We start from the raw sequence: 16,472 nt of genomic DNA on the forward strand, positions 1-16,472 counted from the left end.
GTGTTAAAAGTATGTAGTTTGGTATATTCTATTTTATTTTCATTTCTTTTGTGTAATAAACTTCTATTTATTGTTAAATTTGAATGTGAAACATTACATGTTTATGTTTCAGTGAGAGATCACCTCACTAAAACCAGAGAAGAACTGTCTAGCTACAGAATTTAGTCTGACAGCTTATTTGTCCAGTAATAGCATCAGCTTGCATCATAACATTTTCTGACATCTACTTTAACAGCAAGCACTCAACCCTTTGATTCCTCACCAAAAGAACACAAGTTACGCCTTTGCAATTTGCCTTTATGAAATTTATCCTCAAAAACGCAAATCCATCTAAGCACCTATAAACTTTGCCCTGAATTAGTGTTCCTTAAAGCTTTCCATTCAGAGGTTAAGCAAATTAGACTGCAATTAGTGGCTTTCCCAGTTTTGAATCAAAGGTTTAAATGTTTGCAATTCTCCAATCCTCTCCCACCGAAGTCTAACAGATGGGAAAATCATGATTTTATAGTCCTTTATAATCTCCACCCTTGCTTCCTTTGGATGCACCTCATCTGGCCCTGGTGTCCCATTAATTTTAAGAACTATACAGACAGACAGTCTAATACCACCTATCACTTTTAAACTTGTGATTGAACTTTCTCTTTCACCATGTCCTGAACAGTAACATCATCTTTGATAAAGATGCAAAATTAAGGTATAACACGTTCCCTAAATGAAATGTGATCTAATGAATGTACTTTAAGAACATGAGGAAAGCTGTTAGAATCAAAAGTTCAGTAGAATGCTTTGTTTTATTAAATGTTAATTTGAACCTTAGAACCACATAGCCTTTGTGCAATTTTTACATTTAAATCATGCAATGCAATGTATGATGCTATTATTTTGCATAATATTGCTGACAATTGATTTTTATTATTGATGCAAGTTGTGTTTGGTCATCTTATTCCTCTTTGTAAGGTGTCTACACATGTACACTTCAAATATTTTTCCACATTATGTCTCATCTGCCAAGTTTTTGCCCACTTGCCAAACCTGTCTAGATCCATCTGCAGACTAATCCTGACTGCTTGCCTACCCACCTATTTTTGTGTTATCCACAAACTAGACTACAGCACGTGCATTTTCCTCATCCAAATCATGAACATATTGCAAACATTTGCAGTCCCCATGGCACCACACCACTGATCATATTGTGAATGAATTTGCCCCCATATCCCAATTCATCTAGAATTTTATCAAATAATGCTAGTCCTCAAACCTAAAAATATTTGAATTTTAAAAAAGGAATTCCCAAAGATAATGCCTTATCTCAATTCTGTCTATAAATAATTAGCTAATTCTCATTCCACGTTAGTATAGTACCTCAGACAAATTTTATCTTATTTAAGGCAGTAATACATGGTACATGATCAAGTGCTTTCTAAAAATCCAAATACATTACATCCGCTGCTTCCCCATGATCTGTCCTGCTCATTACCTCAAAAGGAGTCTGATAAATTTGTCAGGCACAATGTCCCCTTCATGAAAGCAGTCTGACTCTGCTTGATCATATTCTGTATTTTTAAATACTCTGCCAATAAATCATTTATAATAGGCTATTATTTTCCCAATAAGAGACACTAAACGAACTAGTCCATAGTTAGCTGTTTTATTATTTCTCATTCACTTTTAAATAAAGATGTGATTTTGGTAGCTTTCCAATCTTCTGGGTCTTTTTCAGAATTTAGGATTTTTGGAAGATTACTACCAGTGTATCTACAATCTCCAGAGCTACTTAATTTAATATTCCACATATTGGTCTTTAACCCCATTTGTTACCCGAGCACGTCTTCCCATGATAGTTATTTACGCATTCCCTCTCCTCCTCTTGTCTAATGATTATTTAATAAGTTTTGAAATGCTGATAGTGTCATCTACTGCGATGTTTGTTGGCTTCCATTTCTCTCCATTTTTATACGTTGAAAATGTTTTTGCAGCCTCTCAATATTACGTGCAGAATAACTCAAAACTCCCACCTCCTCTTCATTTTTTTCTGGTCATCTGTTACTGGGTTTTATTAAAAAAAACTTCCCCAATCCTCTAGCTTGCCACATTGAAAGAAAAACCATATAATCTGATGCGATCCTGAACTTTCCTTTAACCATCGTTGGTTTATCCCTTCCTAGAATCCTTCTTCCTCATTGGGATATATCTTTGTTTCGAGCCCTGGATTATTTTCTTTACCATCTGCCATTTCTTCTCAACAGTCTTTGCTGCTAAGCTCCTCATCCACTCACTAAATCTGTCCTCATTCCTTTGTATTTATTTCTATTTAAACTGAGCTAAATTGTTCCCAATCCTAGTTCTTCCTTCTCAAAACAATGCTAAACTCTACCATATTATGATCATTGTTTCCTATGATCACTATGATTTGGAGATGCCAGTATTGGACTGGGGTGTACAAAGTTAAAAATCACAACAGCAGGTTATAGTCCAACAGGTTTATTTGGAAGCACTAGCTTTCAGAGTGCTGATCCTTCATCAGCCAGTTGTGGAGTACAAGACTGTAAGACACAGAATTTATAGCAAAGTTTACAGTGTGATGTAACTGAAATTATACATTGAAAAATACCTTGATTGTTTGAGAAGTCTCATCTGTTAGAATGACTTTCTTTAAAAGTTACATTCTCAAGTGTCTGGATAATCCAAGACGGAGGACGGGAGAAATTTCTGGCTGTAACAGTTGCTCCTTTTTTTTTTGAGGTATTTTAGGTGCTGGAGGCGATTTCCTCAAATTCCTGTAATTGTCTCTCTAACCGATCCATTCAATCTGATAGGATTCTCAACCAACAGCATTTATTGCAGATAAGATCCTCAGAAACCCGTAAACTCTCCCTGAACTCCCACATCTGACAAGAAGAGCATATCAATCTACTAAAGGCCATTTTTGCTCCTTCACAATCTACAGACCCAGAAAATAGCACCGTCTTATTCCTCTACAAAACACTGCTCCAGGTTAGTTTAAACAAGAGACATCTCAATAAAACAATAAGCAAAACGGAACTGTTTTTCATCAGTGCCAATGATTTTGTGAATGAGTGACCCTCCCCCTCAATATAGCCAGAGACTTATTAAATAGTGCTAGTTCTCAATCTGAAAGTGTATTTTTGATTTTTAAAGGGCTATACCAAAGCAGTAACTGTGGATTAAAACTTAGAAAAATTCAATTGCATTCTTTTAGAACATTAATGGAATAAAGTTTAGCTTCGTGTAAATTTATTAGGAATTGACAAGTTTCTCCAATTTAAGAAAAATTGGAAATTTCAGCCTACAGATTTGCATTTTTGCTTCACATACATTATTCATGAGATGTGATGCACAAGGAGGCAAAAGGCAAAAAAAATTTTTGGAAGTGCCTTTTCTGGAAAGTTAAAGAACAAACATTAGTCTTTTAATTGTAGATAGGTATAGGAAATGCACTCTATAAACTTAGGCAATCTAACATTAACAATGATTTGTTTAGTAAAGTTAAAACATTTTTATCCATAAGTCTAAATAATTGCATACACTTACAGCAGCAGGTAAAGTAAACAGTGACCTTCTAAAATTGGAGGGGACAATTTGATAGTAGCTCTGCAAACATTTTATCTGTTAACTACATAAAGAATTGCAGGCAGCTAGTTGGTTTACATTGAACATTTAATAACCATGTTTTTAATTTGAAAGTATAATTAGAAGAATAATTTCCCTCATCCAGATGGTCTAAGATTAACTTCAACTTATTTCTTCATTCTAAAAACTGTTTTAAAAGCTTTAACTTGGCAATAATCCTTTCTGCAGGAATAATCTTAATTACGGCAGAGTTTATTTTGAAGTCTGATTATTGTCATTGACCTATAAAACTTCATTCTGCTTTTCAAATTCAGATGTCAGTTACCTTCCGTAAAGGGCATTAGTAGATCAGATGCTCGTTATACTGTATATGACAAGTCAGTAGCGGCTACCATTTAACTAGTTTTTTATTCTGGATCATTATTGAAGTCAAATTTCACTTTCAGTTCTGGATTACTGATCCACTGGCATTAATCATTACAAAACAGCATCGCCATTGCCATGCACTCTAAGCACAATTCACAGGAAAACCATTGCAAAGGGGAAAAAGATTTATAATGAAGGGAAGAGTGCAAATTTAGCAAGTGGACTCTGATAAAGGTGTTGTGCTAGTTGAATATGAAGTTGTCCGTTTAGAAGGGAATTTTTAAAAAAAGCATAAGACCATGAGATGTAGGAGCAAAAGTCAGCAATTCAGCCAGCAAGTCTGCTCCAACCTTATTCAGTTCTATCATGGCTAATCTAATTCCTCACCTCCACTTTCTTACCTTCTCCCCATAAACCTGGATTTCCTCACAGATTAAAAATTTGCCTTATTCAGACTTGAATACACTTCATGATCCAACCATGACAGCCTCTAAGGTAAAGGATTCCACTGATCAATTACCATCAAGAATTTCTCCTTCAGGGTCAGTGACCCTTAATTCAGATTATACCCTCTTGTCCCAGACTTGCACACAAGGGAAAACAATCTGTATTGTTATCAATGTCAAGTACTCCAAGAATATTATTTGTTCAATAAGATCTACTCTCATTCTTCTAAACTCCAATGATGGCAAGTTGAACTTAATTAACCTCAAAGTTAGTATTGGACCTCCAAACCCAGAATCAACCTAGTAAACCTTCTCTGGATTGCCATCAATGCCAGTATGTTTCCTTAGAAAAGGGAACTAATATCATTCACAGTCAACCACCTGTAGTTTGATTAAGGCCTTTTATGCTTTTAACAAGACTTCTCTACTTTCATACTCATTCCTTGAGAATAAAGGCTAACCATTTATTTGTTTTCTCTATTACCCAATGCTAGTTTTTTTTGAGATTCATGGACGAGGGGCACCAAATCCATGCAGCTTTCTCAGTCTTTCTCCATTTAAATAGTCAGCTTGTCTCCTCTTCCTGCCAAACATTTCCCCAAATCATATTTCTCTGCCACATTTTTGTCCACTCACTTAATCCATCTATAGATTCCTGTGTCATCTTCACTATTTGCCTTCGAACTTAGTCATGTGTCATTTGTAAAGTTGACAATAATAAACTCACTTTCCTCATCCAAGTCATTAATACATATTTTAAATAAGTGTGGCCCTGATCCCTGCGGTACTCCACTAGTTACAAGTTCCCAAGATGAAAATGCCACCTTTATCCCAACTGTGTGTTCTATTAGTTGGCCAATCCTCTCTGTGCTAATGTATTGCCACAACAGCATGGTAACTTATCTTAATTACCCTTAGTGCTGGACCTTGACAAATGGCTTTTAACAAGTCACTTATACTGCATCAATTGGTTCTCCTTTATACATGCTGCTTATTACTTAAAAGAACTTTAATAACTTGGTTAGACATGATTTCCCATTTTAAAACTATGCTGCCTCTGCTTGATTAGGTGTTTCTAAGTGTTTTATGATACCCTTCATTATTGATTGTCAACTATTTTTTCCAATTAGATGTCAAACTAACTGGCTTAGTCATCACCTGTTGCTTGTCTCCCTCATTTTTGAATAAGTGTATGTGAACAGTGAGAGATTGCAGAACTAAGTGCATATCCTGGGGCACAACTGCAATGTTGAGCCAAGGGGCCTGATTCAAGTCCCAACTGCTCCAGAGGTGTGTAATAACATCTCTAAACACGTTGGCTAGAATTGTTTTTCTGAAGTGCATGAATGATAAAGGCTAGTATGCAGAAATGCCAAATTAGGAAAGTTAATATAAATTTATTGTTTATTGCAAGGGAATTTAGAAAGGAACATAGGGTGGTTATGCTTTAGTTACACAGGGCACAGATGAGTATTATACATAGTATTGGTATTCTTAGTTAAGGAAGGATGTAATTGCATTACAAGCAGTTCAGTGTCAGCTTACTACACTAATAACAGGAACTGAAGGCTATCTTATGAGAAAAGGCTAGACCAGCTGGTCTTGTATATGCCAGACTGAAGTTGTCAGGGTACATATGGAAAGGATGTTTCCTCATGAGAAATTTTTAAACTAAGTATCACTGTTCAAAAAGAGTTATCCATTTAACAGATAAAGTCAATCTCTGGAACACTTAAAAGGCAGTGAAAGCCTGAATATTAAAAACAAGTAGATTATTGATAAGTGAAGAGTGAAACATTGCTGGATACAAAATGAAAATGTAGGGTAATCAGTTCCATACCACCAATTTGTGTCTTCCATGAACTTCTTGAATGCACATCTTACATCCAAGTCCAAATCACCACATCAAAGATACATGGCAAGAGTCCTAACAGGAAGCTCTGCAGATTTCTTCTATTGGCCGAGAGGCAGGAAGCAGGAAGCAGAATGCAGTTTTAGATCCAACATGGCACTTCACATTGGATCTCACGGGCTCTTAACCTTCTTCATCAGCCTGTCATTGGGGACTTTATCAAACGCCTTGCTAAAGTTCATGTAGACCACATCATATGCATTAGCCTCATGGATGCTGCTGGTTGCCTCAAAAGATTAGATGAAGTCACACTACTTTCCCTTAAATTCATTTCTTGCGACAGAATAACTTTTTAAAAACCAAACAACTTATCCAAGTTAAGCACTAATTCAGCCAACCTATCAGTAAAAGCTCTCTCTCCATTCACAAGATAGGAAACAGTTTTCAAAGTTAGATTGAAGTTCCTATTGGCGCCCATTAGGTTCAGAATAAACAATGTTCACAAATAGAATACCTAACCTTATGATTAAAATTTCTAACAGGCTGGCAGACAAAAGCAATATCTGATTTAAAATTAGATAAAGAAAATCTTCCATTTAAGTCATGCCCAGAACATAAAACATGCCAAAGCATTCCACATCTAGGACTGGAGAAGTAGAGACACCAGGACATTTAAAGAAGGAAACTTTTAACTTTTGTGCCTGCAACTGCCTAATGTGAACAGAAACCAGCTTGCACTGTATTAGAATAATCAAATCCAGAGCTCTCAGCTCATAGATGAATATTTTGGCAAAAAAAAGAGGGAGTGAAGCAAGGACAGAGGCATGTGACACCAACTTCAATGGCTGGGCAGTGTTGAATTGGATTATCTTAAATGGAGATGTTGCAATTGATTTCAATATCCGTGCACATTAGAGGCATTTAACCTGGGATGGGGGAGATAAAAGACTGATCCCCATTGAGCTTAATTGCTAGTGATACAATTAGGTTTGGCCACAACTTTTGACATGTTTATTGGCTACCCACACAAGGGCATATGGAACAATTTTTTATATATTGCAAAACTAAGCAATTCAAGCAAAGGAGAGAAGGATACTATTTTCTTCCTGCAGCAACTGTCTCTTCTGAAGGCACAATAACAGTAGATTAATGGTTTACTTCAGGATCTTGCTCAAACTACTATTGAAAAGAGAACCTTTATTGGTGGATATTAGGCCATTGACTAAAGGATGTCAAAGAAAACCTCAACACTATCCTAACCAGGATATCAAGAAATGGGAACTTTGAATGACTACCACTTCAGTGATCTTCCAAGATGAAATATACACCTCAGGTGAATGCATTACCTCACTTATCTTACTTTACACTGTAAAAACAATTGAAAATTAGGGCCAAAGAGGAGAAATTTTGAAGAAAACTGGAACAGAAACAATTAATAAAACATTAATTTGTCTGAGGACTGCTACTCAATGCAAGAACAGTTCTCATTTTAAAAGTTCATATTTAATGAGCTCCCAAATAAAGCACTGAAGAATACAACTCAGACCATTTCTCCATACAAAGCACAGGTGATAGCAGCTGGCACAAAGTTATGGGTGAATATACAAATTCTACCCATACTTTCAATGGTGAAAGATCAATGAAGGAATGGAATTAAAATAGATAATAATGCTTTTGATAAGGTTCCACAGACTAATTAGTAAAGTTAGATCACATGGGATCTAGGGTCAGCTTGCCAATAGGCACAAAAATGACTTTACAGTAGGTGGTGATGGAGGGTTGTTTTTGACACTGCAGTTCTATGACCAGTGCTGTTCTACAGGACTCGGTACTGGGTCCACTTTTGTCTGTGAATTACATAAATGATTTAGATGAGAACATAGGAGGCATGCTTAGAAACTTAGCAGATAACACCAACATTAATGGCATAGTGGATATCTAAGATTACAAAGAGATCTTGATCAATTGGGTCAATGGACTGAGGCATGGCAGATGCATTTTAATAAAACAAATTAGGGAAGGACTTAATGTAGGGCCCTGGATGTTGTAGACCTAGGTGTTCAGGCATGTAATTATTTAAAATCTGTATCACAGGTGGTCAGGTGGCATTTAGCTTTCATTGCCCAGAACTTTCAGTATAGGAGTTGGGATATCATGTTGAGGCTGTACAGGACAGAGAGGCCTTTTACAGGGAGGATATTATGAGTGGGTTCAGGAAAGATTTACCAGAATATTGCTGGAAATTAAGGGTTTCCGTTATAAAAATAGACTCAGACTTTTTACACTGCAGTGTAGGAAGTTAAGGGGTGACCTTAGAGGTTTCTAAAATTGAGAAGAGCATAAATAAATTAAACTGCAAAGTCTTTTCCCTAGGGTGTTCAAAGCCAGGGGACATATTTTTAAGATTTTCTCCTTTCGCCTTAAAGAGAACTGGAGGGTCTTCTTTAAAAAATGAGAATCAGTAGTGTGTGGAATTAACTGCCAGAGGTAGTGGTAGATACAGGTATAGTCTCAACACTAAAGACATTTGGATAAATGCATGAACACAAAAAGATTTGGAGGGAAATGTGTCAAACAAAGGTGGGGGGACTAGTTTAGTTTGAGAACGTAGTTAGTGTGGACTAATTGAACTGAAGGGTCAGTTTTAGATTAAATTCCCTACAGTGTGGAAACAGGCCCTTCAACCCAACAAACCCACACCGACACTCGGAAAAACAACCCACCTAGACACATTCTCTGTGCTATATGATTATAACAAGAGAAAAGTTCAGTCACAAATCAGTAAACTGAAAACACATTTTATGGCACAGATTGTCAAATACAACAGCAAGTTTCCTAGCACATCTAGCTTTCTTTTTCCAATCAGGATTTAAGATTCAGGCTTACAGTGCAGCTTCTTATAAATAAGTCTGCAAATTACAAAAGCTGTCAACAGAATTGACCTGCAGACTAATGAATGCCTGCTAGGAATACTTTTAACCCCACAATAGTCGATGTTTGCTGACACAGCAAAAAGCAGCAGTCCAACCTAGCTTCCCACACGGCCAAACCAAAAAACGATCAAAAATATTGCTGAAATCAGTACAAAAAAGTGAACTTTTTTTAAAAAAGTTACAGGTATATTGTCAGTCTATTACAAAATGATAATCTGAAAGTTTTTCCTTCGGGCAAAAATTCTCAAATAACGTTCAACTTCACTTAAATGATCGAGACAACAAATCTGAGTGCTATTTTGATTATACATCGAGGATGTCTGTGCAGAAATCAAAAGCAAGCTATTCTATGAGTTAAAGACATGGCTCGATGAAAACTGTTTTGAAATGGATTGACTGTTAATTGTTAATTCTAGGTCTGCTGGGCGCCTGGGCAGGTTCAGCAGTCAATGCAATGATAAACGTTTTCTTCGTGAATTATTCATGAAATTATGCTCGATAGAAAACATTCATTTAAAGATCAAAAATAACGAACCGCCAAATGGTCATAAACTATTAAAGTCCCTACTTCTACAACACGATTTATCACTTCAACCAAGCCACGTTTGCTCTCCATGTCAATGCAATTTACGTAAATCAATACGACTGCAATACGTCCGCCCTCCCCCCTCAAAAATTAAAAGTCCAAAGCCAAGAAAATGAAAAGCCATATTTCTTCACAGTTTACTTGCTAATATATAATTAAGTTTGGAAAATATTTAATTTCAACGGAACTGTCGAAACAGTGATCCATTATTTTTAACGGAATCTGCGTTTTCGTTTAAATTAAATACACTGCTAGGCTTGCTACTGGTGTCGAGACCCCGTTCTACATTACTGTCCAGTAAGTACATCTCAGATTAAAAACCTGTAGCAAGATATTCCTATTACTGAATATTTAACGTCAAAAAGTTGAACTTAAAAAATGCCCAAGAGGTTAATTTGACACTCATTAGTCAGCGCGATTTAAAATCTTTATAATGTCTGCATAATAGATGTACAGGGAACTAGCTGGTTTGCAAATACGAAGTGTCTCGAGTGAAATGGTTACTGCAGAACTTAATCAGCCTTGCCTAATCGCTTCCCGACACATCACGTACTCTGTCTCCACTCGCTTATGCTATTAGAAAATCTGCTACATCCATGTTAAACTATTCCAACAAAGTTTATTATTTTGATTACAAGTCGAAAATATTTCAATGTCAAACGAACATCACCGAACTTCAACGAACTATATATCTTTGGCAGACATTCGAGGTCATAATGGCATGTAATATTGGACATTAAAATAAAAGGTTAAATCGGCATTTAATGAAAAAAATAACAGCAACGGGTGACAGCGACAAAGATATGCTTTAGTCAAAGGAAAATCGAGCTGGTCAAGTTATGTTGGTTGTGGATTGGGAGCATTCACCAAAAGATATATTAATAATAAATTCGGTCAGCAAAATTGTCACTTTCTTTTTTGCACATTGGCTTAAAGGTGAAAGAAAACTCAAGGTAGTGGGAAGAAGCACTTGGGGTTTGACAGACGTGGGGAGGGGGAGGGAAGAGAAGTGGAAGAAATAATCTTGATTGAAAAAAATTTGAATTGGACCCATTAAACAGTGAACGGCTGGGATGTGCATTTGGTTTTACAACAAGTCCATATTCCAGGTTGTTACTATCGCCATCTGAACTGTCAGTCACTACAGCTGCTCGCATTCGCGAAAAGTTGAAATAACACTTATAGAAAAATAAATCTTCTCCCACCCCCACCTTTGAAAACTGAAAGGCTTCCAGCGCTCGGAAGGCTGTCTCTGTCAACTTAACGTGAAAGACGGTGATTTTGCCGGGGTTCGCTTTCCCACACGACAGACCGTAACGCTGATCTTCGGTGAGCGCTGCCGCCGCCGCCGCCATCTTGGATTGGCCCCTCCGACATCAGTTTGATGCCCCTCTCATCGTCCGAGTCCCCCACCCCCTCCTCCCGTACCTCCCCAGCCTCCGAGGCGACGAACCAACAGAGCGACCAAGGAGATAAGTCCGGGGCAGACGCCTGCCACCCAACTTCTTTGCACAGCCACATCCCGCCCAGCTCGCCACCTTCCGCAATCTGTGATTGGCCCGTCCGAGTCCAACAGCAAACACCGCCTCCAAAGAGATCCAATCTATGATTGGCCAATTCAACAGTCTATCGTCTTGATACCGGCCAATAGGGGAACTAGTGATATTTCAATTGGTGGAATCCGGTGTGGCGAGCTGGAGGCGGACACTAATGTGTTGACGTCACGCCGTCGACACGCTGCATGTCTTCTCCGCCCCCATCAACTCAGGCGACGCTGATTGGTGAGGGTACGTCATAGGTCGAACTGTGTCGACCCAGCAACCAAGGGGTGTCAATCAGATGACGCAAAGAATATGAAAATAATGGTAAACGTCACAAAGAGCCGTCAGCTGGGCGATTAGATAGGACAAGTTGTGGAAAGAGCTGTGCACACTGCCTAGCTGCTCAAATATTGCCAGCAATTTACTGATTTCATGTCACCGTTTACTTAAAATCTTAAACAAACAAAACCAGAAATTGCTGGATAAACTTAGTAGATCTGTGGAGAGAGAAAATAGATTTAACGTCTAACGTTCAGATCAAAAGAATATAAAATATAGGTTCAATGGAGGTCACTTGACTTGAAACGTTAACTCTGAATTTTCTCCATAGATCTGCTGCTGAGTTTCTTCAGCAATGTATGTTTATTTGCTTCAGATCTCCAGAATTCGCAGTTCTTTGTTGTATATTAGCTGAAACTCAAGTCTGTCTTTACGCAGACGCTGTATTCTTTGCTCAGTATTTCCTGCATTTTGTATACCTTGATAGCATCTTAATTTAGACGAAAAAGATGTTTGTTTTGCACCTACAGTGAAATGTACAGCTCATTAATCATTTTCATTTGTCAGGATTACTACTAAGGTGATGTGTCGGCTTGTACAAGGATGCAGTGGTGCCGAAGGGTAAGAGTTAAACAATAGAGGCTGAAAATAAATGACTATGGATTTCCCTGCGATCAGCTGGAGGGAGTTGACACAGAAATCTGTGTGAAATAAAACAGAACAGAACAGAAAGTGCTGACAAAACTCAGGAGGTCTGGAAGCATCTATATAGAATTACAGACTGGAGGGAAACATTAACCCTTCATAGATGTTGCCACACCTGCTGAATTTCTCTCGCAATTTCTGTTTTTATTTTAGATATCCATCATCTGCGGTAGTTTGCTTTTATTTAAGTGTGTTTTCATGATCGAGTGTATTAAAGTATATCTTAAGTGATATATTTGCAAGTTGCCAGTTGCCTGGACTGAAAAATATAGTATTCCTGCGGACGCTGTCATTGGTTAGTTAAAAACGATAGCTAACCAGTTGTCTTTCATTAATTCATGGGATATGGGCATCATTGGCTGGAGCAGCATGTATTGTCCAGAGGACATTTAAGAGTCAACCACATTGCATTTTTAACAAAAAAATAGAAATTATTGGAGAAGGGTAGCACGGTGGTTCAGTGCTGAGCATTGCTGCCTCAAAGCACCGGGGACCCGGGTTCGATTCCAGTTCTTGGGTGAGTCCGTGTGGAGTTTGCACATTCTCCCCGTGTCCGTGTGGGGTTCCCCCTAGAGCTCGGGTTTCCTCCTAGAGCTCAGGTTCCCTCCCACAGTCACAAACATGGACTGCTATATTGCCCGTAGTGTTCAGGGAATTGCAGGATTTGCCATTGGAAATGCGGGGTTTTAGGGTTGGATGAGATGCTCTTCGGAGGAGCGGGACGGGCTGAATGGCTTGCACGACACTGTAGGGATTCCTGGCTATGACATCTGTCGACAGAGAAGCAAAGTCCACGTTAACTTGCTGATTACAACAGTCTCCTGTAGCTGCAGACAATCGCCAAATCCCAGACTTTAAGCGCAGGTGAGCATTTTAATGAAGCAGTTTACATAAAATCAACCACAAAAAAGGTCGAAACGAGCGACAGAAGCACTGGCGCAAAATCTGATCTGGCATATTTAAGGTGTGATTTGGATCCGGAAGGAAGGTTGTGCTAATTAAATTTCTATTGTCAACTGTGAAGAAACGGTTGCACTTCTAAATTAAATGTTTCCTCTGCCAATTTCCCAAACGTATCCCCACTGAAATTCCAAGTTGTTCAAAAAATGTACAGTCCGCATTTTGTTTTGCGTCTTTTATCTCACCGCCACACTCTCTGTAATTTCCGAAGTCGAAACGCATCGCGATCAAAATGCTTGGGAATGGAGCCGCAGGCGTACCCAGCCTAACTTTGCAAAGATCCCGAGCCGTCTGATTCAAAATATCGTCATCCTGTTTTGATTCCGTAAATGCCGCTGGCGTTGTCACCTATTCACGGAATTTCCTCGGAATTGCTGACGCTTCACCACCGTAACATTGCGAAAAATGTTGCGGAAACTCCCATTACGCATCGAAATGTGGTTTCTGCACACATCAGGCAAACTCAACGTGCCATGATCCGAGCAACTGGGTGGAAATTCTTGACTCTTACTTCATCTGGAAATCTCAAAACCTTGCCTCTTGATGCCCCATCATTCGGAAATCAATTTTGAAACAAGAAACAAAACCAAACTACTGCTGACGCGAGAAATCATGGCTAAAACAGGAAGAAGAAGGCAATGTGTCAGGATAGAACTTAAGTGCTAACCCTGTTTCACTCTTGATAGATGCGGCTCCACGCTGAGTTCCTCCAATATTTTCTGTTTCTACTTCAAGATTCCAGCTTCCTTGATCAGTGCAACGAGCCTGAGACAGAGATGTTGGCAGGGAACGCTGTGGTGTGTTGAAGTGCCAGGCAAATGGAAGCTTGGGGTCTTTTTTGTGAAGAGAATATAGGTATTCTGAGGAAGGGTCACTGAACACAAAACTTTATTTCTGATTTATCTCCATATATGCTGCTAGACCATCTGATCCTTTCTACCATTTTGTGTTTTTATTTTCTGTTGGGAACTGGCCTGTAAAGATAATGCAACTACTTACTGATCTTACGATACTATATATGAGCTAGCATCAAGATGCTGCTCTGCTCAAGGCTGACAACTAGTTAGATGTTGAACCGGTTGATCAAAAGAAAACTGGTTCTGACTGAATTGGCAGGAGACAATGTGAAGTGCTGCCAGGTTTTGCTCTCTCTCTCTAGTTTCTCCCTAATTATCAATTCTTGATTGATCTACAAATTTCAGTCTGTAAGAAAGAAGTACATATTTTGAGAAGTCTCTTGAAACTGTTTGCACTAACCAGTGATTTCAGAATTTAAACAAATATACTGTTATCCTTGCCTGTGAATAGCCCACTGTCCAAAGATTTCATGAAAGATTGGTAACTACCAACTGAAATAATTTATTGAACTAGCAAATTACAATTCTTTTATTTAAAAAAAACCTCTCAATTATGTCTGTCAGTCTGTGTGAGAGTGGGGATATGATTAAAGAAGATTGGGCTTTAGATCATAGATACTAATTGTTTATCTGTATTGTGTTAAAGTTACATTATAAATAACAAATTGTTCATTTTTGTTTAATTTATAAATTTGACATCCAAGACTGTTGTCAGTAAAGTCTGGTTAGGAACAATTGGGCATATGGAGGGTCATTGAATGTTCTAATTTCACTGTGCTGGAAATCTAATAATAGTGAGTTTGATTTGGTTTGGCAGACTATCCCCATGTCATAATAATAATCAGCTAATGACCTCTTGAATGTCTCAATTAAGCTTGCCTCCATCACGCTTCATTCTAGTGCATTCCAAATCCAATCCACTCAAATGACAATTTTATTTTCTGTCATTAAATTTGCCACATTTCCAAATCACTTTATATCTGTTCCCTCAACTTCTTGATATTTTTATGAGCTTGAACTCATATTTTTATGAGTTACTCATTATGTACGTTATTCAGACCTCTTCAGATTTTAAAAGCTTCAACAGATCTTCTCTTAGCCTTCTTCTTTCCAAGGAGAACCGTCCTAACCTCTCTAATCTATATTCAAAACTGAAGGTTTTCATCCCTGGAGCAATTCTTGTAAATTGCTTCTGCTCTCCTTCCAATGAACGTGCATGCTTCCTAGAGCATGACAAGCAAATCCATACACAATACTTCAGCTGAAGTCGAACATATGTGCCGGTTCAGCACATCCTCTTTGCTTTGTACTCCATACCTCCACTACTAAAGCTAAGCATACAGCAGTTTGCAACAGTTCTCTCCACTTGTTGTACCATCTTCAGTGATTATTGTACATATAAGCTCAGGTGCGTAGATCATGTACGCTAACTCGTTGTGCACTCCCAAAGCCCTGTTTTTATCACTTCTAAGACCATAAGAAATAAGAACAGGAGGTTGGCAGTTCAGCCCATTGAGACTACTCTGCCATTGGATAAATACATATCAGATCTGATATTTCTCATTTCCACTTTCCTCATTTGATTCCCCCACTGATCAAGGATCTTTTTCTTGGCCTGAAATACCTGTCTGTCTATGGTCTTCCTATCATAATGTATCACCTCATACTTTTCCCTAAAGAACATCATTTTCCACCTATCTGACTATTGTCCCTTTGGAGTACTATGCTGCCCTCCATTAAACTAAAGAATGAAGAGGAGGTTTCAGTTGCATGGAAGATTAGAAATTAAGAGCGAATATAGGAGTGCATCTTAGTGATGAGGCTTATTGTTACCATACAATGAAAGGTAGGGATGGAACATGTGAACATGCGAGTATGTGAACTTGAAGCATTCAGAATAAAATTAATGAGTTAACAGCATAAGTACAGATGAATGAATATAATTTGGTGGAGGTTACTGAAATGTGGTTGCAGGGAGACTGGGCTGGGAATTGAATATGCAAGAATACACAGTTTTTCAGAAGATCAGGGAGGGAAGAAAAGAGTGGTGTGACTTTATTAGTAAAGGAAGATATCAATGCTGTCATGAGAAATTATACCAGCACTGGAGATCAAGACTTAGAATCAGTCTGGGTAGAAATAAGAAATAGCAATGGGAATTAGTCCCTGGTGAGAGTAATCTACAGGTTCCCAACCAGTAATCTCACCGTGGGGCACAGTACAAATCAAGAAATACTGCCAGCTTGTAAGAAAGTTACAGCAATAGTCATGGGTGATTTTAATATGCATATAGACTAAATTAATCAAATTGGCAAGGGTAGCCTTGAGGGACAGTTCATTCAATGTAGTAGCGAAT

The 16,472-nt window shown here is 38.2% G+C and overlaps 1 protein-coding gene across 1 annotated transcript in view; it reads right to left on the reverse strand.

The window, feature by feature from the left end:
- ell2 (elongation factor for RNA polymerase II 2) overlaps positions 1 to 11,170 on the reverse strand; it is a 105,545-nt gene extending 94,375 nt beyond the window's left edge. The window contains exon 1 of the mRNA XM_060844288.1: positions 10,986 to 11,170. Coding sequence (XP_060700271.1) covers positions 10,986 to 11,129 — 144 coding nt within the window. The 5' untranslated portion in view covers positions 11,130 to 11,170. The remainder of the gene's footprint in view (positions 1 to 10,985) is intronic.
- Positions 11,171 to 16,472: the final 5,302 nt, after the last annotated feature.

Source organism: Hemiscyllium ocellatum, chromosome 2 (genome assembly GCF_020745735.1).
Source record: "Hemiscyllium ocellatum isolate sHemOce1 chromosome 2, sHemOce1.pat.X.cur, whole genome shotgun sequence".
Classification (NCBI taxonomy): Eukaryota; Metazoa; Chordata; class Chondrichthyes; order Orectolobiformes; family Hemiscylliidae; genus Hemiscyllium; species Hemiscyllium ocellatum.